The following is a 26824-nucleotide window of genomic DNA, read 5'->3' as shown; positions in this document are numbered from 1 at the left end:
GATGTGGAACTGGGTGGGGCAGCAGCAAGGCCCCTGGGACCAGGCGCAGGGCCTGAGGCGTCCACCTGTCAGGCTGCTGACCCCCTGTCCTGTCACTGAGCCTGAGACCTAGACTCAGAGCCCAGCTCTGGTGGCAGGAGCATCCCCAGCCGCCAGCAGGCCAGGCTGTCCTCACCTTCCCCATTGGGAAAGTGGGCAGATGGCCTGGCTCTCCCAGCCCCTTACCTAACAACCTCAGAAACCAAGTTTCTGCCCGGCACGGCCCCTGGCTGTCAGCTGGCCCGTCTGACCTCCTACAAACCCCTGCAGCTCTTCTTACAGCTGGGGAATGGCGCTGGGAACCGCTTCTGGGCAGCCAACGTGCCCCCCAGTGAGGCCCTGCAGCCCAGCAGCAGCCCCAGCACCCGGCGGTGCCACCTGGAGGCCAAGTACCGTGAGGGCAAGTACCGCCGCTACCACCCACTCTTTGGCAACCAGGAGGAGCTGGACAAGGTCAGGATACTGCAGCTCTGGGGCCCCTTGGGACCACCCTTGTCTTTCTGCTGCCCTGTTCCTTACACTGTCTTAACCCATCTCGTCTACCAGCTCAGGGAGATGCCTTGGCGTATGGGGAAACTGATGTTTGGAGGGCAGAAGGGCCCTGCCTAAGCCATATGAAAAGTTCTGGCCGTGCAGGGAGGAGCCAGGCCTGACCCTTGGGCCAAGGCCACGTCCCCAGCATCTGTCTGTCTCTCTCCTGATTCCTCAGTCTTCTGCACCCTGTCCTGTTGCTTCTGAATCCTGCCAAAAGGAGTGAACTTGATGGGGATGCTATTTCCTGTCAGGCTCATGAAAAACAGCTGGGCTGCTCCAACCCACCCCCATCCACACCCAACTCAAGATGAGGCCCCGTATGGGTCCCAGGCCCTGACAGGGTGGGAGCCAAGTCTCAGGCCCTGATCTGGCTCCGCCTGAGCGGGAGGTGGCCAGCTCTGAGGCAGGGGTATGCCATTTGTGACCTCTGGTTGGCCTTCAGCCCCTCCCCCAAACTGCCCCTCCCAGGCAGACTCAGTCCAGCTAGAAGCCCGCTGGGAGTCAGGCCTCCACCTCCCAGGGACCCAGGCGTCCTGCTCCCAGCCCAACCCAGTCTAGCCTGCAAGCCAGGAGGGCGGCAACTCCCATTGGTTGGGAGTGCTGGGCAGGCAGTGAGGAATTCAAATGTGGGAGGAATTAGCTACAAAGCACCCCCCCCCCCCACCGCTCTTCCACAAGGCAGAAGGAGCTTGAGATCCTCTGGAGGCTCTGTGGCTGACTGGGCAGCTGTGTCCAGGCCGCCAGCAGGGGTGAGGCCCCGGGCAACTGGGATCCCCTGGCCTCCGCTAGGCAGCCCCTGCTCACCCCTCCTCCCCTTGGCGTCTCTCTTCCCTCTCCTTCCTTCCTTCCTGTTCTCTCTTTCAGTCTGAGGATGGACCGCTCCAGGCCTGGGTGACTCCTTCCTCTTCTTTCCTCTCCTCCCCCATACCCTCTTTCCCTGTGGGTCCCCCACTCCTGCTTGGGCTGACCCACCCTTGCCTTTTCCTAGGCCCTGTGTGCTGCAGTCACCACCACAGACCTGGCTGAGACTCAGGCGCTCCTGGGCTGTGGGGCCGGGATCAGCTGCTTCTCGGGGGACCCGGAGGCCCCCACGCCCCTGGCTCTTGCAGAGCAGGCGGGGCAGACACTGCAGATGGAATTCCTTCGGAACAATCGGACCACAGGTGAGCGTGGGGTGGGGGTCCACCAGGCTGTGCAGTGCCCAGTGGGGTTTGATTTACGTGCTGCTCTCAGGCCGTGATCGCAGCTCCTCAAGGGCCCTTGGTAAATTGTGTGTGAGCTGGGGTGTGCTTGGGTTTGCACGTCAGTGTGTATTTGTGCTGCGTATGCATGTTCCTCTGTGTCTCTGTCTCTGTGACTCTGTTGATGACTTCCCTGACTCGCAGTGTGGGTCCCTCAGGATGGCTGGCAGCTGTGCTGGTGTTTGTGCTCCTCTGAACCCCTGGGTCTGTGTTTGTGGGGATGTTGAGAGCTTTGGAGTGAATGTGTGTGCAGAGTGTGTTTGTGTTGCTGCGTGAGGGATGCTGTGTTACATTTCTCCATGTGTGGGTCACCCACCATGGCAGCCCTGTCTACTGCCCTGCTTGGGTGGAGCTCAGTCCTGAACCTGGTTTGGGTACCATTGGCTCCCCCTTGGGGTGGATGAGGAGGGGTCAGTGCGCTGAGCAGTGCAGCTCGTGGCCCAGGCCTCGCCTCTGGGGCCACATCCTAGGACTGAGGGTGGAGCTCAAGGCTGGGGCTCCGGGCTCAGGGCCATGGGTGGGCGGGGCACACTGGGCTGGAGAGAGCCCAGGTGTCCAGGGAGACACAGGAGACCACCCAACTGGCTTGGGCTTGGGGGCAGAACCGCCCCTCCCCCCCGCCATTGCTGACCATGGGGAGCAAAGCTGTAGTCAGGCTGCCACCTTGAGCTTCCTGCCATCTGGGAAAATCCTCTTTCCAGGGATTATTATTGAGTTTGCCCAATGCCCCCCTGATGCCAGTGTGCCTGGCCTGTGCTTACAACCTGGAGAGTGGGGTGGGCCAGGAGTCAGGGAAGCTTCCTGGAAGGGGCAGTGCTGGAACTGGGCCTTGGGAATGGAGTGAATTTCCACAAGTGCGGAGAGGTGGAGAAACAGCCTTGGCAAGACCCTGCAGATAGGAGGGGGAGCTTGAGGCTGCCAGTTAGGGAGCTGGGGCTGACGATTCGAAAGTGAGCCTGGATGCCCAGGCCAGGTGGGAGTGAGGTGGGGACACCCTCTTGGGTGGCCAGCATGACCTGCCATCCTTTCCCCACCTCCAAAGAGGTGCCTCGGCTGGACTCGATGAAGCCCCTGGAAAAGCACTACTCAGTTATCCTGCCGACCGTGAGCCACAGTGGCTTCCTCTACAAGACCGCCTCTGCCGGCAAGCTGCTGCAGGACCGCCGGGCCCGGGAAGGTGGGTGCCACCCCAGACCCTGCCCTGGCCCATGGCATCTGGGCATGGCTGCAGGGCTAGGGAAGCCAGGGCTGGCCAGACTGGTGGACCCATGAGGCAGCCAAGTGGACTCTGGCAGAGTCACCCTAGAGGGCTTCCTGGATATAGTTTGGGGTACGCAGAAGGTGCTTCCTAAATGATCCTGGTGGGAGTGGGGGTAGGGTATGGCGCTGCAGAGCAGGTCACTGCCAGAGTTTCTTTGGACTAAATGAGCCTTTATTGAGCCCCTACTGGGTATGGGCTCTGCTGAGCATCTGGTAGTTAGAGCCTGTGGCTGGTAGGGAGTTTGAGGACTGAACGGAAAGCCCTGTCCCTCTCTGATCTCAGCCTTCCATTCACTCCCCAAATCAGAAGAAAATCCATAAGAGCCCGCACAGTTGGCCACCACCCCCATTACCTCTCTGAACCACCCCCCAATCACTCTGCTGGTCTCCTCACTGTTTCTTAGACATGTTGTCCCCTACCAGGATCTTTGCCCGTGCTGTTCCCTCTGCCTGAAATGCTTTCCCCCAGGTATCTGCATGGCCAATCCCTCACTTTCCTCAGGTCTCTGTTTCAGTATCACTCCTGCAGAGATGTCATCTCTGACTACCTTATGCAAAATAGCACCCCCCATCCCTCCCTTTACTCTGCATTTCCTTTTCTTTTTTGAGATAGAGTTTCGCTCTTGTTGTCCAGGCTGGAGTGCAATGGCTCAATGTCGGCTCACCGCAACCTCTGTCTCCCGGGTTCAAGCGATTCTCCTGCCTCAGCCTCCCAAGTAGCTGGGATTACAGGCATGCGCCATCATGCCTGGCTAATTTAGTTAGTAGAGATGGGATTTCACCATGTTGGTCAGGCTGGTCTCAAACTCCCGACCTCAGGTGATCTGCCCGCCTCGGCCTCCCAAAGTGCTGGGATTACAGGCGTGAGTCACCGCGCCCGGCTACCCTGCATTTTCTTCACGTCACTTACCTGGTACTCATTTGTCCATTAATGTACTTATCTATAGATTCTCTGTACCCCACTGGGACATAAACTCCTTTTGGCCACCACTGCCTGTAGCCCTCAGATCCTAGAACAGTGGCTAGCACACAGTGGGCACTTGGCAAATATCTGCAGAATGAAGGATGACTCAGGCAGAGCTGGTGCTCCTGGAGGGAGCCCATCCACAGGGTCAGACCTGAGGAAACATTGACCTCAGAGAGCAAATGTCAGGCCCTCACAGACAGGATGAGAGGCAGAGTCTGCTGTGGGAACATTGTGAGGTCATTGCTGACAACATCCGTCAGCACCTCCTGCGTGCTCTCCTATAGGGATGAAGCCCTTCGACTCCCAAAGAGATTTCTTTGGAACTCCATGCTGTTCACAACCTCATTGCCCCAGGTCTGCCTCCCTCTGCCTGATAATGTCATTTATGTAACAACTGCCTGAGTCATCCTTTTTGCCCTGGATGCCAGGAAGCTCTGAGCCACTGTAAAGCTCAGTGCTGTGAACTGTATAAGCCTGCATGGCCATGACAACCTATCCTTTCCATTACCTTTCCTGGTCCAGATTCTCCTTTCTATTTCTTTTGTGGGACCTTGTCAGTCTCTCAAAGCCATTATAGCAGGAGGCAGAGTAGAGAGTGATGGGTGCTTCTAGAAAAGGAGATTGGGGCATAGAAGTTTTCCTGTGACATTCAGGTGGTGGGTGGAGGGGACAGGGTTTGCAAAAGCTGGGAGTGCTGGGTGGGAATATGTGTGTCCAGGAGTGACAGAGAGGCAGCTGGAGAGACAGGCAGGGGTAGACCTGGCAGGGCCTTGAATGGCAGGCTGAGGGGTGCAGAGTCTGTCCTGAAGACCATGGAATGGTTTTGGTTAGAGGAAGGATGTGGTCTGATTTTAGCTAGATCACTCTGGGATTTTGGAAGGGGCTGCCTTAGAGGCCTGGGGGAGAGGATGACTTGTGGGCTGGCTGGCATGGTGGAGATGCAGAGAGGTGGATGGATTTGGGAGAAACTTGAGAGAATGAAGAGCACATGGGTCAGATGGGAGTGGGAGCCTTGGGAGGATGCAGAGGTGGTTTTCAGGTGGTGGGGGGCTCCCTGATGGCTCCCCTGCCCAAATTCTCCCCAGAGTTCAGCCGGCGCTGGTGTGTCCTTAGTGACGGGGTCCTGAGCTACTATGAGAATGAGCGGGCAGTGACCCCCAACGGAGAGATTCGGGCCAGCGAGATTGTGTGCCTGGCAGTGCCCCTTCCCGATACCCATGGGTGAGCACCCCTGGGCAAATCAGACTGTGGTTGCTATAAGGTACAGTCCCCCACTGGGGAGACAGGGAAATAGGCCCAGAGAAGGGGAGGACCTCCCCAGGGTCACACAGCAAACGGAGGCTGCATAAGGGCCGACCCCGGTCTTTTGAGGCCTCAGCCCAAGACTTTTCCACCACCTCTTAGGGGACCGAGTAAGGACAAGCACCAAGGCAGTGTGGAGGGGGCAGAGGATGGCGGTTGATGGTACAGGTTGGGGGTGGGCCAGTGCTGGATGAGGTGGGCCTGAGTCCTGGCCTGTGTATTTGCAGCTTTGAGCACACCTTTGAGGTGTACACAGAGGGAGAACGGCTGTACCTGTTTGGGCTGGAGAGCATGGAGCAGGCTCATGAGTGGGTCAAGTGTATTGCTAAGGTGGGCCTGGGGTAGCAGGGCGGGTGTAAGGGTGTCTGACGGGGGAAGGTGGGGCCTCCTGACCAATCCCATGTATCCCAGCTCCCCCATCTAGAGAGCAGCAGCTAGATGGAGGGCAGCAGACATGGAGCAGGCCTGTCCCACCAAGGGCCTACTGTAATCTGCAGCCCTCTGCAGGGTTGGTCAGACCTGTCTTAGCTCTGCAGAAGAAGGGCTGTGGCCTTGTACTCCACGGGTGCTCAATAAGTGAATGACAGTCAGAGCCATCTTAGGATGGACAGTGCCGCCTCCAGGGGAGTGTGCTCCTTGTTCCTGGAGGCAAGCAAGCAGAGGCTGGAGGGAAGAGGCAGGGAGGCCACGGGGAGAGCTCTGCCTCGGGGACTAGAGCCAGGTGCCTGTGGGGTCCCCTGTGCTGTAAGAGCCTGTGACTTTTTATCATTCACTTGTCCATTGATCAGTTGTCTTGTGCGGCTCTTGAGAGTCAGCCTGCAGAGACCTGGGGACCCAGATGAACCAGGCTTAGTCCTAGCCCTTCAGTAGCTCCCATGTGGGTGTGGAAGACAGCTCCCCTGCGGGTGGGGTTCAGGCGGCAGCAACAGTGTAACCAGTGCCACAACAGAGGGCAAGAATGCTTTGGTGCTGTAGGGGCCCAGAGAAGGGCCCTCCAGAAAGTGTCTGGGAAGGCTTTCCAGAGGTGGGCACATCTAAGTGGGTATGAAGTGGGACATGGTACCCAAGTTCCATCTGTAGGCTTGGTTCTGCCTTGGGGAAGAGAAGGCCGCTGGGTGGGAAGAGGGCACCTGCCTGTAAGCCAAGAAGCTGGGGCATTGGGGCAGGCAGTGCTGTTGGCTGATGCTGTCTCCCCCGGCTGCCTCTCTGCCAGGCATTCGTGCCTCCCCTGGCTGAGGATCTGCTGGCCCGGGATTTTGAGCGGCTCGGACGCCTACCCTACAAAGCTGGCCTGAGCCTACAGCGGGCCCAGGAGGGCTGGTTCTCTCTCAGTGGCTCGGAGCTCCGCGCTGTCTTCCCGGAGGGGCCCTGCGAAGAGCCGCTGCAACTACGGAAACTGCAGGAGCTTTGTGCGTGGACCAGACCCGGGCCCCCAGCCTCCAGGGCACCCTATCCTGGGCTCCCAGGCCCCCAGCCCTTGCCTGGAAGTCTGAGCTCTGCCTGGCTTGGCCAGAGCTGCCATCCTGCCCTCTCATGTCCTTGGAGTGCATCTCAGCCACCCCATACATTGGCGGGCGGGTCCTAAGGATGTGTGTGCGCTCAGAGAGGGAGGGAGCAGGTTGGGGATCAGGAACAAGACCTGGGCCTCACCTTGACTAATCCCTCCACAGCCATCCAGGGGGACAGTGAGAACCAGGTGCTGGTGCTGGTGGAGCGAAGGAGGTGAGCCACGGCCTCCCTGAGGGGCTCTGAGAAGCCTGGAGCCGTCTGATGGGCCTGGGGACAGGGTGGGATAGGTGTAGGCCCCTCAGTGACTGACTGTCCCTGGTCCAGGACACTGTACATACAGGGCGAGCGGCGGCTGGACTTCATGGGTTGGCTGGGGGCCATCCAGAAAGCAGCCGCCAGCATGGGGGACACGCTGTCAGAGCAGCAGCTTGGGGACTCGGATATCCCGGTGATCGTGTACCGCTGTGTGGACTACATCACGCAGTGCGGTGAGCCCTGCCCCTGGGGTGCCGGCCCCGCCCCCTCCCAGAGAGCCGCCTCCCGTCCCAGAGCTGCGTGGCCCCGCCCCATGACGCAATGCCTCAGGCCCCAAACGCTTGGCCCCGCCCCTCCCTAGGCCTGACCTCCGAGGGCATCTACCGCAAGTGTGGGCAGACGTCGAAGACGCAGCGGCTGCTGGAGAGCCTGCGGCAGGATGCGCGCTCTGTGCACCTCAAGGAGGGCGAGCAGCACGTGGATGATGTTTCCTCGGCGCTCAAGCGCTTCCTGCGCGACCTGCCCGATGGGCTCTTCACTCGTGCCCAGCGCCTAGCCTGGCTGGAGGCCTCAGGTGGGCCCTGCAGCCCGTGCGCAGCCTCCTCCACCCATCCCTCCGGACTCCTCCACCCTTCCCTTCTGGCACTTGCACTAGACTCACCCTAACCGACAGGCTCCAGTTGCCCGCCTCTGCTTGTCATTCCCATCGCCACTCCATACGGAGCCCGGGGCCCTGGAAGACCCAGAGTTCCTTACCCTGGTTGAGTGCCTGGCCTGCATTGACTTGGAGGGCACAGGGACTGCTGTCACCCACCATGAGAAGCAGGACAGCCCGGGCGGGGTGAGGAGATGATAGTTACAGGGGGTTTCTGACCTGATTTTTCTTTCCCACCCAGAGATTGAGGATGAGGAGGAGAAGGTCTCCAGGTACCGAGAGCTCCTGGTGCGGCTGCCACCTGTCAACCGGGCCACAGTGAAGGCCCTTATCAGCCACCTGTACTGGTGAGGGAGGATACCATTGTGAGACTCTGGGGGGATGGGGTGAAGGTTCTTCTACCCCCCTACCCCCCCCGCCTGACTGCCCTCCCCTGGGAGCCAGCTGGGCTTCTGCACCAAGTGCTGACTGTGATCTGCCCTAACATTGGACATTTGTAGAGCAGGGGTCCCCAGGCCACAGACCAGTACAGGTTTGTGGCCTGTCAGGAACCAGGCTGCACAGCAGGAGGTGAGTGGTGGGTGAACAGGCATTACTGCCTGAGCTCTGCCTCCCGTCAGATCAGCCGCAACGTTAGATTCTCAAAGGATCGGAACTCTATTGTGAACTTGCACATGGGAGGTGGCGCACTCCTTATGAGAATCTAATGCCTCTGAAACCATCCCCTGCCCCCACCATCCTGTCCTTGGAAAAATTGTCTTCCATGAAACCAATCCCTGGTGCCAGAACTGTTGGGGCCACTGTTATAGAGGATTTTTCCACTTGGGACCAGGTTACCTTGGCTGGATCTCCCAGCTTCCCAGTCCTACTCCTACCAGGACCCAAGATATGGCCAGAAAAACTGTTCCTACCCCATTAAATAGTGGTCCCCTCTGATCAGACCAGTCTTGGACCTGTCAGAAATTAACAGGGAGAGATGGGAAGCTCTGGCCTGACTCCTCACTCAAGGCCCTCCTCCGCCTCTCTCCAGTGTCCAGTGCTTCTCAGACACGAACCAGATGAACGTGCACAACCTGGCAATTGTGTTTGGGCCCACGCTCTTCCAGACAGATGGGCAGGACTACAAGGCTGGCCGTGTGGTGGAAGACCTCATTAACCACTATGTGGTGGTGTTTAGTGTGAGTCCCTGGTCAGTGGGCAGTGGAGGGCAGGGATGAGCCTTCCAGATGGTGGTGACCACCTGTCCTTGCCCCTCGCCCCTTCCCAGGTGGATGAGGAAGAGCTCAGGAAGCAGCGGGAGGAGATCACTGCCATTGTGAAGATGCGTGTGGCTGGCACTGCCAGTGGGACCCAGGTGAAGTCTGGAGCCTGGGTGTGGGGCTGGGGCCTACCACCTGCGCCCATTTTCTAGGCCCCCAGCTGAGCCCTGTCTCCCTGCAGCATGCTGGTGACTTCATCTGCACAGTGTATCTGGAGGAGAAGAAGGCAGAGACCGAGCAGCATGTCAAGGTAGGTGCTGGGACCTAGAAGCCAAGGGGCCAGAGAGTCAGGCTGGGCCAGGCACAGGCTCAGATGGCCAGGGGAGCAGTGCTTCCATCCCAAGGAGAGGACCAGTTTGGGACCTGTATCTGGCTGGTGCTGGGGCCTGCTCCTAAGAACGACTCAGAAATACCCCTCTGTATCCCAGGACTCAAGAAGGGCCTGAGAAGGATGGGCTCAGGCTCTGAATCACGTAGCAAGGTTATGGTAGAGCAGGGGCCAGGCACAGGTAGGCTAATCTTCTCCTTGGTCCTTGCAGATCCCAGCATCCATGACTGCTGAGGAGCTCACCCTGGAGATCCTGGATCGCCGGAATGTAGGCATCAGGGAGAAGGATTATTGGACCTGCTTTGAGGTTAACGAGAGGGAGGAGGCAGGTGGGTGACCCTGGGCTTGTGCAGGGTGTGGTATGGCTTGTCTCAGCTGTAGCCCCAGTCTGTCCTCCCCTACCCTGCACATGAGGATGGGTGGTGAAAAGGACTTTGATGACGTGTTGCTGTCACACTGATCTCTGTGACGGTGGTGATAGGGTGCTGGCAGGGATTGAGGTTATGCCTGTCATGTGGCTGATAGAAGGGACAGTGAAGGGGTAGATGGTGTTGACTGTGATGGTGCTTTCTTAGGTGTCAGTGACAATGGTGATGGTTGAGGGGAGAAAGGTAATTTATGGTAAAGGTGATCTTGATGGCAGTGGAGGATGAGGCTGTATGTGTTCATTTGTTTTACTGTCCTTGTTGAGTGCCAGGCACTGGGCTGGGGAGCCACACACCTAGTCCCTATCCTCGTTGGGGTTAGTCTGGTAGGGGATGGAGGCATTAGTCTAATGATCACACCAATAAATATTCAACTACAGTTGCATTAACTGCTGTGGAGGAAAGACCCATGGCATCACCAGATCTTTCCCGAGCCAGGATGGGAAGGAAGAGTAGGGGTTATTTGGTGAAGAAGGCAAAAGCCCTGTGGTGGGCAGAGGCACAGCCCTTTCAAGGAGACGAGGGCAGTGAGGGGATGGTGACATGGGTGGGGCTGGAGATCAAGGCAGAGGCAGCCACGCAGGGCCTAGCAGCAATGCAAGACCATCGGAGGGTTAGTGAGTAAGAGTTTAAGAAGATTGCTACTCGCTGCTGGGTGGGGAGAGGGAAATTAGAGCACACTTTGAAGGCCATGGTTTAGTCTGAGGAGAAGGCAGTAATGTGGGCTGGGGTGGCAGCAGTGGAGATGGACAGAGCAGAGAGATTTGACATGCGGATCAGGAGAGGGAGGAGAGGTTTGTTTCTGGATGGAGCAGCCTGGTGGGTGGTGGTGGTGGTGTTTCCCCGATGGGGGCCACGGGGAGGGCAGGAAGGGAGGCAGGGGGTGGAGATCACAGGCATGGTTTTGCACATGTTGAATTGGAGCAGCTTTGGTCACAGCCAGGTGTGTCAAACCTGAAGCTTGGTCATGGGAAGGGCGGTCGTGATGGTAGTGTTTTGTGTCGTGGCACTTGCAGATGGTTGGAGTGGACCGGGGATGTGTAGGTGATATGTGCCCATCTGCCAGCCCTTGGTGGTATCGGGCCATATGGTCCCAGTGACGGTAGGTGTGACCTCTCCCCAGAGCGCCCCCTGCACTTTGCGGAGAAGGTGCTGCCCATCTTGCACGGGCTGGGCACGGACAGCCACCTGGTGGTGAAGAAGCACCAGGCCATGGAGGCCATGCTGCTGTACCTGGGTAGGTGGTGCCTGCAGGGTGGCCAGGCTCCGGGCATTCCCCTCTTCCAGAGCCAGGGTGGGACCTGGCGGTGCCAGGTAGGAGCAGCTCAGGCAGAGGGCACCAGGTGGGTGGGCCTCTGTGGAGAGGCTGGGGCAGGATGGGGCAGCTTCCTTCGTCCTGGGACCCAGCCCCAGCTGGGTTGGTGCAGCCTGTACCCACTCCAGTCCCCCCCCAGCCAGCCGTGTCAGTGACACCAAGCATGGCATGATGAAGTTCCGTGAGGACCGCAGCCTCCTGGGCCTGGGCCTGCCCTCAGGTGGCTTCCACGATCGCTACTTCATCCTCAACAGCAGCTGCCTGCGGCTCTACAAGGAGGTCCGGGTAAGTGGCCCCACTGGGTTCGGCCTCAGGTTGTGCACCTGTACCCCTGAATGTGCTCAGAGATTCCCCTTGGTCTGCAAGTAGAAATATTCCTGTTGCAGGCTCTCAGGATAGCACAGCAGTGGGGGAGAACTGTAGACTCTCAAGGCCCCTCCTGCTGTGGCCCTGGATGTCCACTCTACTGTGCCCTGTAGCCCCACTAGGCCCTGGCACCCGGATGCCATCACACCACTCCATGCCCATGCTCTGTCTCACTGTGCCTGTGCCTTATCACTGCACCCACAGGAACCTGTTACTTGATGACAGCCCCAAGTTGTGGCCCATGCATGCCTTGTCACATCGTACATCGTACACCTCCCGAGCCACCCTCCTCACTCATTTTGTCCACATGCAGGTGTTCTCCCAACCCAGACTCCACTAGGCACCCTCCACCTTCTGCACATACATGCCACACACATACCCCAACCCCACACATCACTGCACATGCTGTCCTGGCTCTAGACCTGGGGCTTCTTCCATAACCCTGATCCTCTATCAAACAGAGCCAGAGGCCGTGGAGCGGGGCCCCTGAGACCGTGAGTAGCTGTGGGCTGACTGCCAGCTGCCTTACACCACCTGGGGGCCAAATGAGCTGGGTAGGAGCATGGGGACACAGCCAGGGCTCCTGGCCATCTCCAGGCATGGTTCCCTGCCCGCTTGCCGGTCGGCACTAGCCCCTATCCTGGGCCTAAGCTCCTCCCCTTTATCCCTAATCCTGTCCCAGGGTCCTTTCCCCAAGATAGGGTTCCCTATCAGTGCAGTGCTCTAGAATTTTCCAAAGGACTCTGTGTGGAAGTTAAAGATCCAGTAATGATGGCACCTAGGTTTGAATTAGAGCTCTGATCTTCTCCTGTCATCCCTGCAGCCTCCTTATTTCTAACCCTGGACAGTGTTCCAGGACTGTCAGAACATTCTTACTACTGCCCTTATCCTGACATGCCAGGGTGGGACGAGAGAGGCTTGTGGGATATCCCCCACCTGGGGTAGGTCTCTCTGAGGCCTCCCTGGCTGGCTGTTTCCACTCTGCACAGTCCTAGGAGAGAGAGCTCATCCCCTCCGCCCTTGGGGCCACCCTATTCCTAGGGGGATACTTCTGTCTGAGAGAAGGTCCTTGCTCAGGTTCTGCTGAGAATCTGCATCTCATGATGCCCCTGTGGGTCCCAGCTATGCCTTGGGGGCCACAGAGCATAGATGCCCCTACAGCAGGGATTCCCAGCTGTTAGGAACAGGGCCATGCAACAGGAGGTGAGCATCGGGCGAGTGAACATTACTGCCTGAGCTCTGCCTCCTGTTAGGTCAGCAGCGGCATTAGATTCTCCTAAGAGTGTGAACCCTACTGTGAACTGTGCAAGCGAGGGATCTAGGTTGTGTGCTTCTTATGAGAATCTAATGTCTGAAGATCTGAGGTTTTACAGTTTCATCCCAAAACCATCCCTCCATCCATGGAAAAATGATTGTCCGCAAAACTGGTCCCTGGCACCAAAAAGATTGGGGACTGCTGCCCTGCAAGATGGGCAGCAGAGACACGGTTCCAGGCCTGGTGGTCTAGCCTGAGCTCCCACAGCTACCCCCCACCGCACCCCCAGTGTCTTCAGCCTCTTCCTGCCCCTTGCATTTCCTGAGGTTGTCTGAATAGGCTTGGCTGCCATGGCAGGAGCAGAGCCGATAGAACAGGACCTCATCTCCCTCTCTTTGCATTTTGTGCCTCTTCTAATGTATCCCGGGCTCCTGCTAACCCTGTGGGAAACGCCGTCTCTTCTCTCCTTTGCCCTCTTCTGTGATCACATCCGCACTTCTGAGCCTCTCCGCCTGTCCAGTCAATCCCCCTTGGTTCTGGGATGCTCTCTCCCTGGCCCCCGACCTCTAGGAGTGCTTAGAACCCTTGCCGTGGGCAGAAGGGAGGGAGGATGGCTGAGGCACCTGGAAAGGCAGCTGTGGATCCCTGGGCATGGAAGGAAGGAGGCAGAAGAGCTCGAAAAAGGGATGAGATCTAGTGTTCCCTAAGGAACCAGGCTTAGTGCTGGCCCCTCACATACTGAGACATGGAATCCTTACTACTGTTCTCTGAGGAAGAGGGCTGTCCCCACTTCCAGGTGAGAAAACAGGCTTTGTGTGACTTGCCCAAGGCCATCTGTAAGTGTAGACTGGGACTCGCACCCAGGTTTCTTAGTGTGGAAACACAAGCTTATATTCCTGGAAGTCTCAGACTTGAGGACTCAGCAGGGAGGGGTGCTCAGCACAGAGTAGGTGGTGCTTTCCACACCCCAGTGACAGCCAACACCTCTGGCCTGGCAGAGGCCCTGAGCAGATGTGGGCTGGTTACCACGGGGTTATCATTTCTGGCATTTGTTGGTTTATGCGGCAGTAGGACAGAATATTTGAAATTGGAACAATCTCAGGTGATTCAGCAGGATACATGGCCACTTGTGCCTTATCCTGGGGGTCTCCTCTTATTAAAAACCCTGAGGCACCTGGAAAAGGCACATGCTAGAAAGATCTTGGTCCCAGCAGAGATCGTTAAGCATCAAGAGTAAACTTCGTTGTCTGCCTGTGGCCCCGTGCCTTGGAGATACTGGAAACATGAGCTGTCCGATTAGAAATGAAGTCCTTGGGCCAGGTGCAGTGGCTCATGCCTGTAATCCCAGCACTTTGAGAGGCCGAGGTGGGAGGATTGCTTGAGTCCAGGAGTTTGAGACCAGCCTGGTACAACATGGTGAAACCCTGTCTCTATAAAAATTAGCTGGACATGGTGGTACATGCCTGCAGTCCCAGCTACTCAGGAGGCTGAAGTGGGAGAATGGCTTGATCGCATGAGGTGGGGTTGCAGTAAGCTGAGATTGCACCACAACACTCCAACTTGGGGGATTCATTCTCAAAAGGAGATTGCATTGACTGACATCCTTCCCTCCCAAGACCCCCTTTTGCAGACTTCCTGTCTCAGCCACCCTTACATCACACATGTGCCATGCACATCAGACCCCAGGGAATCGGAGGCCTGAGGGTTGTGTTTTCATTCTTGGAGCCACAGCCTGGTTTGAATACCTTGATTCCTGCAGCTGTCTCTGCACCTGACTGGGCCTGTCCTGTCCACCCTCGACTCACTTGACTGCTTGCTTCTAGTTCTGTTCCCCTCCCACCCACAGCCTGACTTCTTCCAAACCCACAGCCTGTTTTCCATCCCCTCAGCCCAACTCCTCCTGTACCTGGAGTCCAGTTTCCCCCACATCCTTCCTCCCTCATGCCCAGAGCCTTGTATTTACCGTGCCTGCAGCCGAATCTCTTTTACAGCCTCTATCTCAAGTCTTTCCATTTCTGCCATCAGCTGTCTTCCAGTTTGCAGGCCGAATGCTAGTGCTCCCAGCCTTGCTGCTTCTGTATGTGCATACAGGTTTCTTCCTTGTATTCCCCCACATCTTGTTTCTTCCATGTCCGAAGCCTGATTTCCTTCCGCCTGCCTAATTTCCTCCCTGTCTGCGACCCTGATTGTCCCATGCCTGCAGCCCAGTTGGTACCAGGCCCTCCTGGGCACATGCCCATAATCAGGTTAGGTGCTGTCTATAGAAGACATGAGGCTTTCCAATCAGCAGGTATCGGGGTGAAAGCAGAGTGAAAAGTCCTTACTAAGGCCCTCCTAAGCCACACCCCCTGTGAGAGCACAGAGGTCTCCTCCAGTCCCTAGGCAGCCCATCCTTTTGTGATATCACAGGAAGTCCACCAATTCCCAAAACTTCCCTCTCCCCTGGTTGTCCCTTCTCTGGCCCCTGCTGAGGAGCCATGCCTGGAGGTGGCTGGCAGCAATGGTGGGGAACAGGGGGGCGGTAGCTCAGTCTTTGACCCCCAGTTTTGGTTGTAAGTGAATCCCCCTCCCGTGCCATTCACCCTGGTGCCCCTGTGGGCTCCAGGGGTGCTTGGTAGGGGTAGGGCTTCAAGCAAGTGGCTCCCAGAGCAGGAGGAAGCCTCATTAGCTTGACCTTCCTTGGGGGTCATTGCCCCCATCCCTCTGCCTCCGAGCCAGCCTGCTCCTTCCAAGCCCAGACCCATATGCAGAGGTGGGGGCCAGAGGTGAACATTTTGGCAATCTGGTGCCCCTCCCCAGTACATTGGTCTCTCGCTTCCTGACCTAGACCACTGGGAAGTTCTTCCTGTGGTCTATTGAATAGCTGTTCTGCTTAAGCTTGAGTCATTAGCCTTCTTGTGGAACCAAAGAGCTAGTAACTGCTGGTCCCTCAAGCCTTCTGTTCACACGGTCAACCCTGGAGCCTCCGTGGGGCAGGGAGGGCTGAGAAATGAATAATCTGAGACGAACATAGACACGAGCAGCCAACCGAGGCTCTGTGATCACACCTGCTTGTTCCAGCTTGGTGCTGGGGGAGGATGTGCAGTTCTCCCTCCACATACAATCTGATTCAGGCTGATGCTTCAAGTCCTCCAGTTTGCAGGGCATCAGGGTGGTGCTGGGATTTGCTGTTATAGGTGTCCCAGTTGGGACGGCTGCCTCAGAGACTGAGGGTTGACTGTCTGATACTGCTGCAGGGAGACAGGCCTTGGGGGCCTAGGGCTGGGAGGTTGGTTGGGCTGGATTGTGAACAGGGAGGGCTTTAAAAGGAAGGCTTCTTGGAGGAGGTGCTCTGTGCTGGGATGCAAAGAGGGCTGGGGAGTGGGAAGAGGGAGGTGCCCGGTCGGGAGAGCAGCCCCAGTGCCCTTTCTGCAGACTAAAGTGCCCTCTTCTCCTCACCCTACCCCAGAGTCACCGGCCTGAGAAGGAGTGGCCCGTCAAGAGTCTCAGAGTCTACCTGGGAGTGAAGAAGAAACTCAGGCCACCCACCTGGTAAGCTGGGACTGGGCAGATAGGCCTGCTGCTGGGGCCTGTGGGGGCTCAGAACTGATAGGGGAGGCACAGCTGGGGTTTTTAATTTGACAGAGGTCAGTACAGGGGCTCTGATGGTGTGGTCCCCAGACCAGCAGCATCACCTGGACACACTTTCAACACAAATTCTCGGCCAAGTGCAATGGCTCGTATCTGTAATCTCATTTCTTGGGGAAGCCAAGTCAGGCGGATTGCTCGAACCCAGGAGTTCGAAACCAGCCTGGGCAACATGGTGAGACCCTGTCTCTGCAAAAAGAATACAAAAATTAACTGGGTTTGGTGGCGCGCTACTCAGGAGGCTGAGGCAGGAGGATCACTTGAGCCCGGGAGTTTGAGTCTGCAGTGATCGGTGGTCACGACACTGCACTCCAGCCTGGGCGACAGAGTGAGAGTGAGACCCTATCTCAAAAAAAAAAAAGAAAAGAAAAGAAAAAAGAAACACAAATTCTCAGGTGTCACCCCATTCCTACTGAATCACAGATTCTGAGGGTGGGGCTGGGGCTTAGGGGTGTCAAGGGCCTGGAAGGCTGGTGGGGGCTGAGAGAGGAAGAGGCCAGGACGTGTCACTCTTGTGAGAAGGCTCTGAACTCTGGCTCTGGCTGTGGCTTCTGGGTTCTGTCCTGGGAACCGGGGCGTTGAGCCTCTATGGCCTGTCAAACACCCCACTCTCTCCCCTCTTCCTCTGCAGCTGGGGCTTCACAGTGGTGCATGAAACAGAGAAACATGAGAAACAGCAGTGGTGAGTGAGCGCCTCAGCCTGAGACCCCAGGCTGAGGAAAGTTGGTGGCACATCGCCCTTGATTGGGTCCCTCATCACTGCCCAGATCCGTGTCCACTAGCAGACCCTGGGCTGGGGAGGCAGACACGGTGTTCCCTGCTCAGTCAGGCCTTTGGCATCATGCAGGTCCGTGTCCCACCCTGCAGGTACCTCTGCTGTGACACACAGATGGAGCTCCGGGAGTGGTTTGCTACCTTCCTGTTCGTGCAGGTACCAGGTGCAGAGTGTGGGGTGTGGGGTGGGTCTCTGGAGGCTTCCATTATGGAGAATGGGGACATTGGCTTCTGTGCTATTCAGCCCACCCCTTGCTTCAAGGAGATTTTGAGTTGCTTTTAATTGATTTGCTAGTTTATTCAATAAACCCTTCCTAGCACCTATTGTTAGTCTAGCTCCAAGCCAGGGATGCTAGGGACAGACAGGACACAGACCCTGCCCTTGGGGCACCCCTTATGTGAACAGGAAAACAGACCCAGAAGTGGCCAGTTATAGCCCAGTGTGATGAGTGCTGTGGTGGCAGTGGAGAGCCTAGGGGATCTGAGTTTTAGGAAATGTGGGAGAATTCAAGCAAAGAGGGGAATGGCTTCTAGGCAGAGGGAATGGTTTAGGCAAAGGTCCAGAGATATGCAAGAGAAGCACAGATTGTTAAAGTGGAATGTGAGGGGAGAAGCCAGGAGTGCTGGAAGTCAACACAGGAAAGGGAGTGAGAAGCAGAATCTCAAAGAGCCTTGTAGGCCATGCCAGGGAAACTTAACTCGACACAGAGGTCAGTGGGGAACCACTGGCGGGGGGTGGGGGTGGCATTTAGGCAGAGTGTGGTGCAGGCTTGAGTCTGCGAGGGCTCACTCTGGGTGCAGCGTCAGAAAGAGGGACGGAGGGTAGAGCCCAGAGGTGAGCAGGCCAGTGAGGCAGTGGCTGTGGTAGCCCAGGCAGAGACATGGTGGGGATGACTCCTGAGCCAGAGCAGGGCCAGAGGCTGGGTTAGACTTAAAAGAGATGAGTTAAGACAAAGAGTTTTTAAAGTGAGAGCTCATAAGTGTTTAGGGAAAAGGGAGACAAAATGACCAGGGTGCTGGGCTGAGTTCTTTCTTAGAGCTGTGTTCTTTTAGCCCTGAGTTTCGTGGTAAGCAAAGCCTAAAGGGAAACGGTGGATTCTGTAGTTCCTGGTTCCTAAGACGGGGCACAGCCATGTTCCTCTAAGAGAAATGTTTTCTTGGTTCTTGGAGGGGTTTGTGGATCTGGAGATTGGAGTTGACTAACAGAACTGGCCGTGTTTTGCCAGAGATGCAGTCATGTTCTCCCCACAGCTGCTTCTCGTATCGGCTGGGATCAAAGCTGAGGGCGTCATCTCAGATCACAGCTGGAGGCATTTCTGGGAAGGGTGGGCAGATCTGAGGCTGAATGTCTGGGTGAGCTGAAGCTGAGCCCAGCCCCTTCCTCTCTCTGCTCCCCAGCACGACGGCCTGGTGTGGCCCTCAGAACCCTCACGTGTGTCCCGGGCGGTACCTGAGGTCCGGCTGGGCAGCGTGTCACTGATCCCCCTTCGAGGTAGTGAAAATGAAATGCGCCGGAGTGTGGCTGCCTTCACCGCGGACCCTCTCTCTGTGAGTGGCTCTCCATGTCTTTGGGCAGGGGACTGGGGGCCTGGCTGGGTGCCTGCCTTCTACTCCACAGTAGATGATTGCCCTGATTGCCCTCCCCTATTGCCCTCCGGCCCCCTCCGTCCAGCCTCAGTGGGGGCCCTCATAGGCCCCTTTGGTTCACACCATTCAAAGGAGCCCCCTCTGCCTGGCCCTGGGAGCTGGGACTCCCCTCTGCCTGGCCCTGGGAGCTGGGAGTCCCCTCTGCCTGGCCCTGGGAGCTGGGACTCCCCTCTGCCTGGCCCTGGGAGCTGGGACTCCCTTCTGCCTGGCCCTGGGAGCTGGGAGTCCCCTCTGCCTGGCCCTGGGAGCTGGGAGTCTCCTCTGCCTGGCCCTGGGAGCTGGGACTCCCCTCTGCCTGGCCCTGGGAGCTGGGAGTCCCCTCTGCCTGGCCCTGGGAGCTGGGAGTCCCCTCTGCCTGGCCCTGGGAGCTGGGACTCCCTTCTGCCTGGCCCTGGGAGCTGGGAGTCCCCTCTGCCTGGCCCTGGGAGCTGGGAGCCTGGCTGACTGGAGTGCTCCCCGCTGGACTGGAGTGCTCCCCGCTGGCAGTGGAGAGTGGCTGCAGCAGCTTGAGCGGGGCGCCGACCCCTCTGGTCCTTCACAAAATATCTGTGGGCCTGTTCCCCTCCTGCAGCTCCTGCGCAACGTTTGAGCACAGGAGCCCATCCTTGGCTCTAGGATTCCACCGCTGGAAGCCTGTTCAGACACCCCTTATGCTCCAAGGCCTGGTGTGAGCCAGTAGGGGGTGCTTGGGAAACTGCACCCCACACCCCACATCCTCCATCCTGACTGCAGCATGGGGTTCCCCGGCAGGGGTGGGAGGCAGCAGGGTCAGCCTGGGCGGGAACCTCTCCCAACTCTGTTCAGGTGTTCAGACCTCTTAGCCCAACCTGCTCACCCCCGCCGGGTTCACTGTCCCTGTGGTGCTGGAGAGATGGGCATAAGTCAGGAACTTGGGAGGATCACCACCCTTTCAGGGGCATGAGGCCCTGGGGCCTCCGCCGGAAGGGAGCCCCCTGCTACCCCCAGCAAACTCCGGAACAGCAGAAAGCGGGTGCTCTAGAGGAGCACTCAGCTCAGGGGGAGGGAGCTTTTGGCTGAGCTTCTACAGGGCTGAGAGCTGCGCTTTGGGGACTTCAGCCTCCCTTCCAGTATGGGCTGGCTGGGGGGTCCAGACTACCTGATGCCCCTTCCCCCATTTGGGGTTTTTTGATAACATAAACATATCTGTATATTTTACCCTATGGTGCTGAGACCTGTGATTGGTTAAAGCGATTGGGCGTCGTGGGGTAGGAGGGACAGGAGGTCGGGAAGCCCAGGGGTGAGTGCCTAGTGCTTGAAGCTGAGAACCTAGGCCTTGCTTTCTCCAGGCCCTGAGTTATTCAGATGACCCACTTCCCCAAGCAGAGCCCTGGCCTGTCTCCATGCCTTCCCCATTGTACTATCGTGCAGTCAGGGTGGAAATGCCGGTCCTTTCCTGTCCAACACTGACTCTGGCTGGACATGAGCCCCTGTCCTGCTGCAGTCCCAGCTGGGGCCTGGGTGTAGTATGTCAGTGACTCAGGCCTGGTACCCTTGCAGCAGCCCCCTGCTGGAGACGCAAGGTCAGAGCCACAGGAGCCTGAGCAAATTAGGAAGAAGCACCTTCGGGTCACCTGTGGCCCCAGTGCCTACCCCTCCAGAGGTGGGGCCTGTCATGCACTATGGGGCTGCCCTCGCTGGGCACTGCCTGGCCATCTCCTCCAAGACTAGGCCCTGGCCTGCAGGGGAGATAATGAACTGCTCAGAGATGGGTTTGGGACTCCCTGGGGAGGTGCCAGACACCACATTCCTGCCTCTCCCTAGAGCCTCATTACCACCCACTCTTCGGGGGCTCAGCGGGCGGACAGGCTGACTTCCCGTCCTTAGCCTCAGCCAGTGGGGCTGGGCAGAGTGGGTGGGGATGGGCCACGTGACCTCCGACTCAGACATCCAGCTCTGGGGAGCCTGGGGTCCAGTGGAAGACTTGGGGAGCTGGACTTCAGGTTCCCTCTCGCTGTCTCAGGAATTGGAGGTATATAGCAGGAGACTGGAACCGGTTCCCTGAGTCCTGCTGACCTGTTTCACAGGCTGGGGCCAAGCCCCTTGAGTCTCCCAGATCCACAGGTCGCTCTGGCCAGATCCACAGGTCAATGTCTGACCCTTCTGCCTCCAGCCAGGATAGGGCTAGTGGACCCCCTTATCCAAGTGCTCGGGGGCCGGAATCTGCTCCTGGATCCGACCTTGCACTGCCCAGCTGGCCCTGAGGACCACCCGAGTGGGTGAGACTGGAGGCACCCCCTGCTCTGCTACGGCCACTGCCCCAGCTCAGGGCGCTGGCTGCAGTCCTGTGCTGGGCCACAAGGTGGCAGCCACGGACCACTCATCATTGCTGGAATCAAAGCAGGGTCTGGAGGATGCCCTGATGGTGCTCCTGGAACAGGCCTTTCTCTGCTGGGGTGTGAAGCGGGACCCAGTTGTTTTAGACCCTCAGGCTGGTGACATTCTGAAAGGCAGCACCATACAGGAATGTGCTTTGGAGTCCTGGGCTCTGGGAACCAGGAAGAGGAGGGAACAGCCTTCTACCAAGTACCTGCTATGAATCGGCCCCTGTGCCTCCTGCACTATCTGCTCTTGGCAAGGGCGAGCTAGGCCCAGAGAAGGGAGGCAACTTTCCCAAGGTCACACCATGCTCGTGAAGCAGGCCTGAGGTCCATTCCCACTGCCCTACTTTGGTGGGGTCTCCCTCTTTGACTCCCCACCTGATTCCAACCCTTTTCTCCTCTTACAAATGGCCTGAGGCAGGGGGTCTGAACTGCCAGGAGTTAGTGATGGCTTAAAGTGCTTTCCCTCTGGTAGGGGGTAGGGGTGACATCCCAACAGGAGTCTCAGGGCCTCAACCAGAATGAAATATGCCTGTGACAATAGTGCTGGATGGGGTTAGGGGCAGGAGGCTCTGCTGGTCCTTGCCACAAGGATTCCTAAAAATGGGGCCTGTTGGGACCCTGGATGGTTTGCTCATTCACATATTATTTGAGGTCGGGTTGCTAGGGATGAGTTGAAGACCCCTGACCTGGACCTGCAGTGGGGCCAGGAGTAGCTCTTGGAAAGGGAGGGGTTTCCTGGACAAGGAGGTGCTCCTGAGTCAGCCTCGAAGACCTGAGGCCTTGCCAGATATGGTTGGAGTAGAGGTTAAAATACTGAAATACTGGGGGAGGAGGACAGGGCTTCAAGGACCAACCCGAATCCAGGCCTAGCCCCCGGGGAATACGGGGTGCCTGGCGAGAGAAGACTGAGGCACGTCAGAGCCTGGATGGTGAGGGCATTGCAGGTGGAGGGGAGGCCAAGGGCAGAGGGGAGAGGGGCAAGGAGGTGGGGTGGGATGTCTGCCTCTCTCCTGCCTCCTTCCAGCACAACCTTCCTACCCTGCAGAGTTCTGAGGAGTCCTGGGGCCTCTGGAGAAGGAAATCAGTGGGGCGGGGAAGGGCGGGAGCTGGGACTTCTTTCCTGGCCCGTGCTCTGGTGGCCTCCAAGCCACCTGCCCATGGCCCGCTGTCTTGGAAAGCACGCATGTGGGTGCCAGTGCTCCTGTTCACAAGCTGTGTGACTTTGCCTGAATTACTTAGGTCTCTGATCCTCAATGTTGTCATCTGTACTTTGCGGGTATTGATAGTAGCTACCCCCTAGTGGTTTGGGGAATTAAATGAACTAGTAAGTGTGAAATGTCTAGCACTACCCCTTGCTAATCCCCTTCTTCCCAAATGTCTGAGAAGATATCATGGCATATTCTAGTCCCAATATATTTGCACTCAACAAGCACTTGTTGAACACTGACTGTATGCAGAGCTTTACTGAACACCAAGGGGGAGCAGATGAGTGAGTGGTGTGGAGGAAGGTGGAGACCTCCTGGTGGGGGATATTGTCAGGAAAGATTGGAGGAGGTGAGTCTGGAAGGAGAGGCAGTTCTCCGCAGGTGGAGGAGAGGAAGTGGTCTGAGCACAAGACAAGGGGATGTGACCCTGCAGTGAGCGGCCTGCTGTGGCTGGGGCACAGTGCCCCATAGCACCCTAGGGCCTGTTCCCCCATACCCCTGCCTCTGAGATATGAGATATGACCACATCCCAGTCCAGTGGGTTCCTTGGGATCATCCCCCATCAGAACAAGGAATGGTTCCTATTCTCTTAGCCAGCTCTGTGACCTAAGTGACCCTGACCCTGCTCTGGGGACCATCTCTCACATAAGTGCAGTGGCCTGAACCTCCCAGCCCTTCCTCCAGTATGACACCTCCTTCAGGAAGCTCTTCTGGGTTGCTCTTCCATCCCTCTGTGCCTACTTAAGGTATGTGTATGTGCCCAGGTCACCACACCTAGTCAGGGATTTCCCTGGTCAGCCAGGGTTGGCCCAGCCATAGCATGTCCCTTCTCCCATACCACTTCCAGCCTATGGAAATTTCCATACTTTCTCTGCCCTGGTTACAGCTCCTACTGCTGTATTTATCACCCTGGAGACACAGTGGCACAGGCGCACACATGCCACACACACACTCAGGCCCGCACACACGTGTCTGCACACCTCAGCCTGCTTCTCCAGATCTGTGAGTGCATGCTGCGCGCACACACACACTCGGCACGTGGATGAACACACACACACACACGGCACGTGGATGAACACCCACCCACACAGAGCTCTCTAGGAAAATTGCTGTCTCTCCCTCCTGCTCCTCCTCCTCCACCCTGTCCTCCCACCACTACCCACTTCCAAACGCTGAGACCAAAGAGATGGGCCGGACGGTGCCTCCCACCACTTGTCAGCCTGGGACGCCCTCCTCCCTTTGTGACTGTGGCATGCCCTCCTCCCCCTGCCCGTCTGCCTCCCCAGCTCTCCCTGCCTCCCCATCACCCTGCCATCTCCCTGCGTTCCTGTGTATCTGCCCTCCACACAAGTCATTCTGAGGCCTCTTTGTTACTCTTTCAACTCTGAAGTGGAAACTGCTCCTCCCAGCTCTCCTGAGAGGCTCAGGATGGGGACCTCATAGGGCCGATGGAGGCATAGGGACAAGTGAAAGGGACCTCAGGTCCCGAATCTCCTCAGCTCCTGTCACCTTCAGTCCCTCCTGTTGGGTTAGGGGAGGGCTGTGTGCCTGGCACCATGGAGACCAGTGTCATGGCAACACAGTTCGGGTGGGCACAGCTTCCTCCTCCTGGGGGCTGGGGTCAAGAGGAGGAGGTGCCGAGGAAGTGGGCCTTGTGCTGGTGCCCACCACGGCTGCCTCCAGCTCACCATTCCCAGGACAGCCCACCCCCACCCGCCCAGCCAACTTTGCTTGCCACTGCAGCTTCCACTGCCACAAGTCACTGATCCCATTTGGGAAATCCTCTCTCAAACACTAGCTCCAGAGCTGGGCGCCAGAGAGGGCAGGGGCTTGTCCCAGGTCACACAGCAAGTCTGGCCAAGCTCCTGACTCTCAGACTCGTTTTCTCCTCTGGTCTCCTACCTTCCACCCAGAAGGAGGGTACTGGGGGCAGAGGGGTCAGTCCAATCTCAGTTCCCACCACCATCTCCAGCCAGCCCTTAGAGTTGGCAGTGGGATTGAAGATGCAAGTGATAGTGCCGAGAAACCATCATGGGGCGCCCACCACCTGCTGTGCCAAGGCTTTGCATGTGTCATCCCATTTTATTCTAAGACCCAGGAGGAGGATGACTGGTAAGTGGAGTAGCTAGGACAGGAACACAGTTCCCTCTCAGATGGGGCAGGCGAGCCAAGGCTAGTGTGTATTGCTGTCTCCATCAGACGCTCTTTTAAAGAATGGCAAAGCTTTTAATCCCATCTTTATTACTGGAAAGGGTGTAGGGGCAGGATCTGGGGCATAGCCTGGGTCTGGCCTTAGGGTTTCTAGAAAGCAGGTTATATTTTTCTAAGAAGATAGAGAACAGAGCCTTCCTAGTGTGGTTAGACCTAGGGAAGACCTTTCTTGCAGTGCAGCAGTGCAGACCAACTTGGAATCCCCAGGTCAGGCTGGAGTCTAGGGACAGAGGGCAGGAGACCCCTGCCTCCTGGGCCCAGCCTCAACTTGTCTCCCGACCTTCATGGAGTCACGTTGCAACTGCCTCCCTCCTGGCTTATGTAATAATTCAAATATAGCAGCTGCCTTCATCCCACAGAGTCACACCCCCTCCATCCCCCCTCAGGTGCGGGGAGTTATGGGGGAAGAGGTGGTTCAGGGCTGAGTGGGAGGTTCAGGGCCTCCTGGCAAGGAAGATCCTAGTGTGCTGGATTGGAGGGTGGTGGTGGTGAGGGGGCTGGTGCTGAGACCCCAAGAAGAGCAGAGCCTTCCCTAGAATATGAAGCCACAGGGGCCACTTCTGCCCTGACCCATCTCTGCTGGAATTCCACATTCCTGGGGGCCCTCCCCAGAGTCACAAGCTATACGCACAGCCTTCTTTTGTGGGCTGCTGTCCCAACTGGAGGAGGAAGGAGAGGTGGAAGAGTGTGAAGAGGGGGAAGTAGTCCAGTGGGGCAACGGCCACCGTCTTCGGTCCTAGGCTCGGCCTTGCCCTTCACTCACTAGGTTGCCTGGGCACCCCTCTGACCTCAGTTTTCCCATCTGCACAATGAGGGATTAGATTCACGGGCTGTAGCATCTCATGCTCCCTGATTTATAACCCTGGAGATGATCTCAACCTGAGGCTGAAGGCACTTTCAAGTGTCTGGCCCAGCCCCGTTCCATCTGACTTCCCTCTCCCTTTTCTCTGCCATCCCTCCTAGACCAGTGCAGCCACCTCCACCCGCAGGACAAGGGAGGCAGGAGAGGGCCCTGGACTCAGCTGGGGCTGGGCAGCCTCAGGCGGCCTCTCCCTTCCCTGAACTCGCCATCTGTTCCAGACCCCCAGCCCCCTGCCTAGCAGCCATGGGGAGGTCACTGCTCTCACCTGGGGTCACCCCTTCCTCACTGGACAGCTCTGACAGATATCCTGGAACCTGCAGTGGATCCTTCATGCCCCAACCTGAATCCCAAAGTCACCTTCCTGAGGTGTTGAAGAAGCTGCTCCACCTTAGAACTACTGTAGAGGCTGTGGTGGCCTTTCATTCCTTTATCAGCAGAAGCTTTGTCACTTGTGTGGTGGGGGCCATGCTTAGTATGAGAATGCAGAGACCCATGCCAGGCCCTTCCCAAGGACATGGTGCTCCTTCAGCCATTGTCATCAGAGCCACAGAGGGGAGCTTCCTGGCAGAGGAGGAGTAGGGAGAAGCTGTGGGATGGCTCCCTGAGCTCCCCACTCCACCCCTTCCCCATGCCTGGGCTCCCATTGCAAAGACCCAGATGTGGGCTTATTCTGTCTCCTAGCCACAGGGAGTCACCCAAGGGTGTTCAGACCAACCCTTCATGAAAGCCATGTTCCACCAATTACCAGCCTTTCCCTGGAGAGCTGAGGGTTGTCTCACACTGGGTAGCCTCAGCCTGCCCTGGGGTTGGGGGGTGCTCACAGAGCAGTAAGCGTCACTGCCTGCATCCCCACACACCTGTGGTCTCTTGTCTGCAAGACACACATGCCCCTCCGTGCCCTTGAGCTGAGCTCTGTTGTGCACCACCCCATTTCCATCAGCCTCCTTTCTGACTTTCCTCCACCAACATTTCCTGCTTGGGCCTGTTGGAGGCCGCCCAAAGGCTGTGGACTAGGGCCGAGGTAAATAGGACTTTGGCTTGTCTTTTGAGGAAACAGGATCCCGTAGAAGAAATGAGATGAGCCTGAGCGGGGGTTGGGGGGTGACAGCCGGTGGTGAGACAGCCGGTGGCAAGACATTAGGGAAGGGAAAGGCCACCAAGGGTCTCTAGCCCAGAACCCAGTGCCCCCTCCTGCCTACCTGTCCTTGTGGATGGGAGGCAGCGTGTGTGCTGACTGGCCGAGCAATGGTGGGCCAGGATTTGGGATGGACAGAGAAAAGGAAGAGGAGGGGGAAGTCTCCCTGGGACGAGAAACACTGTACAAAGTCGAGGAGAAACCAGTGTGTGCTTAGGGACCAGACCTGGCCCCCCCTGGAGCAGAGGGTGGTGAAGTCAGTCAGGGCTGGATCACAAGAGACCTCAAATGCCAGGCTGAGGAGCTTGGCC

General features: G+C 57.6%; 1 protein-coding gene and 1 long non-coding RNA gene across 10 annotated transcripts in view; one reads left to right on the top strand and one right to left on the bottom strand.

Annotated features, from left to right (window-relative positions):
- Positions 1-19939, top strand: part of ARAP1 (ArfGAP with RhoGAP domain, ankyrin repeat and PH domain 1) — a 68402-nt gene extending 48463 nt beyond the window's left edge. For 5 of the 9 annotated variants that reach the window (XM_050756050.1, XM_050756051.1, XM_050756049.1 and 2 more), the window contains 22 exons: positions 310-492; positions 1562-1736; positions 2857-2991; positions 5127-5262; positions 5571-5673; positions 6557-6752; positions 7014-7065; positions 7177-7340; positions 7469-7681; positions 8004-8109; positions 8793-8940; positions 9030-9116; positions 9203-9271; positions 9561-9678; positions 10898-11011; positions 11229-11374; positions 11917-11949; positions 16159-16241; positions 16969-17019; positions 17205-17268; positions 18510-18659; positions 19330-19939. In XM_050756050.1, coding sequence (XP_050612007.1) covers positions 310-492; positions 1562-1736; positions 2857-2991; positions 5127-5262; positions 5571-5673; positions 6557-6752; positions 7014-7065; positions 7177-7340; positions 7469-7681; positions 8004-8109; positions 8793-8940; positions 9030-9116; positions 9203-9271; positions 9561-9678; positions 10898-11011; positions 11229-11374; positions 11917-11949; positions 16159-16241; positions 16969-17019; positions 17205-17268; positions 18510-18659; positions 19330-19347 — 2544 coding nt within the window. In that variant the 3' untranslated portion in view covers positions 19348-19939. The other 4 variants (XM_050756052.1, XM_050756053.1, XM_050756055.1 and 1 more) reach the window with 2 other exon arrangements.
- Positions 1-26824, bottom strand: part of LOC126935316 (uncharacterized) — a 342634-nt gene that overhangs the window by 132741 nt on the left and 183069 nt on the right. The gene's annotated exons all lie outside the window — the stretch shown is intronic.

This window comes from Macaca thibetana, chromosome 14, assembly GCF_024542745.1.
Source record: "Macaca thibetana thibetana isolate TM-01 chromosome 14, ASM2454274v1, whole genome shotgun sequence".
Lineage (NCBI taxonomy): Eukaryota > Metazoa > Chordata > Mammalia > Primates > Cercopithecidae > Macaca > Macaca thibetana.
Note: the sequence above shows the minus strand (reverse complement) of the source record. Positions and strands in the feature narration are given on the sequence as shown.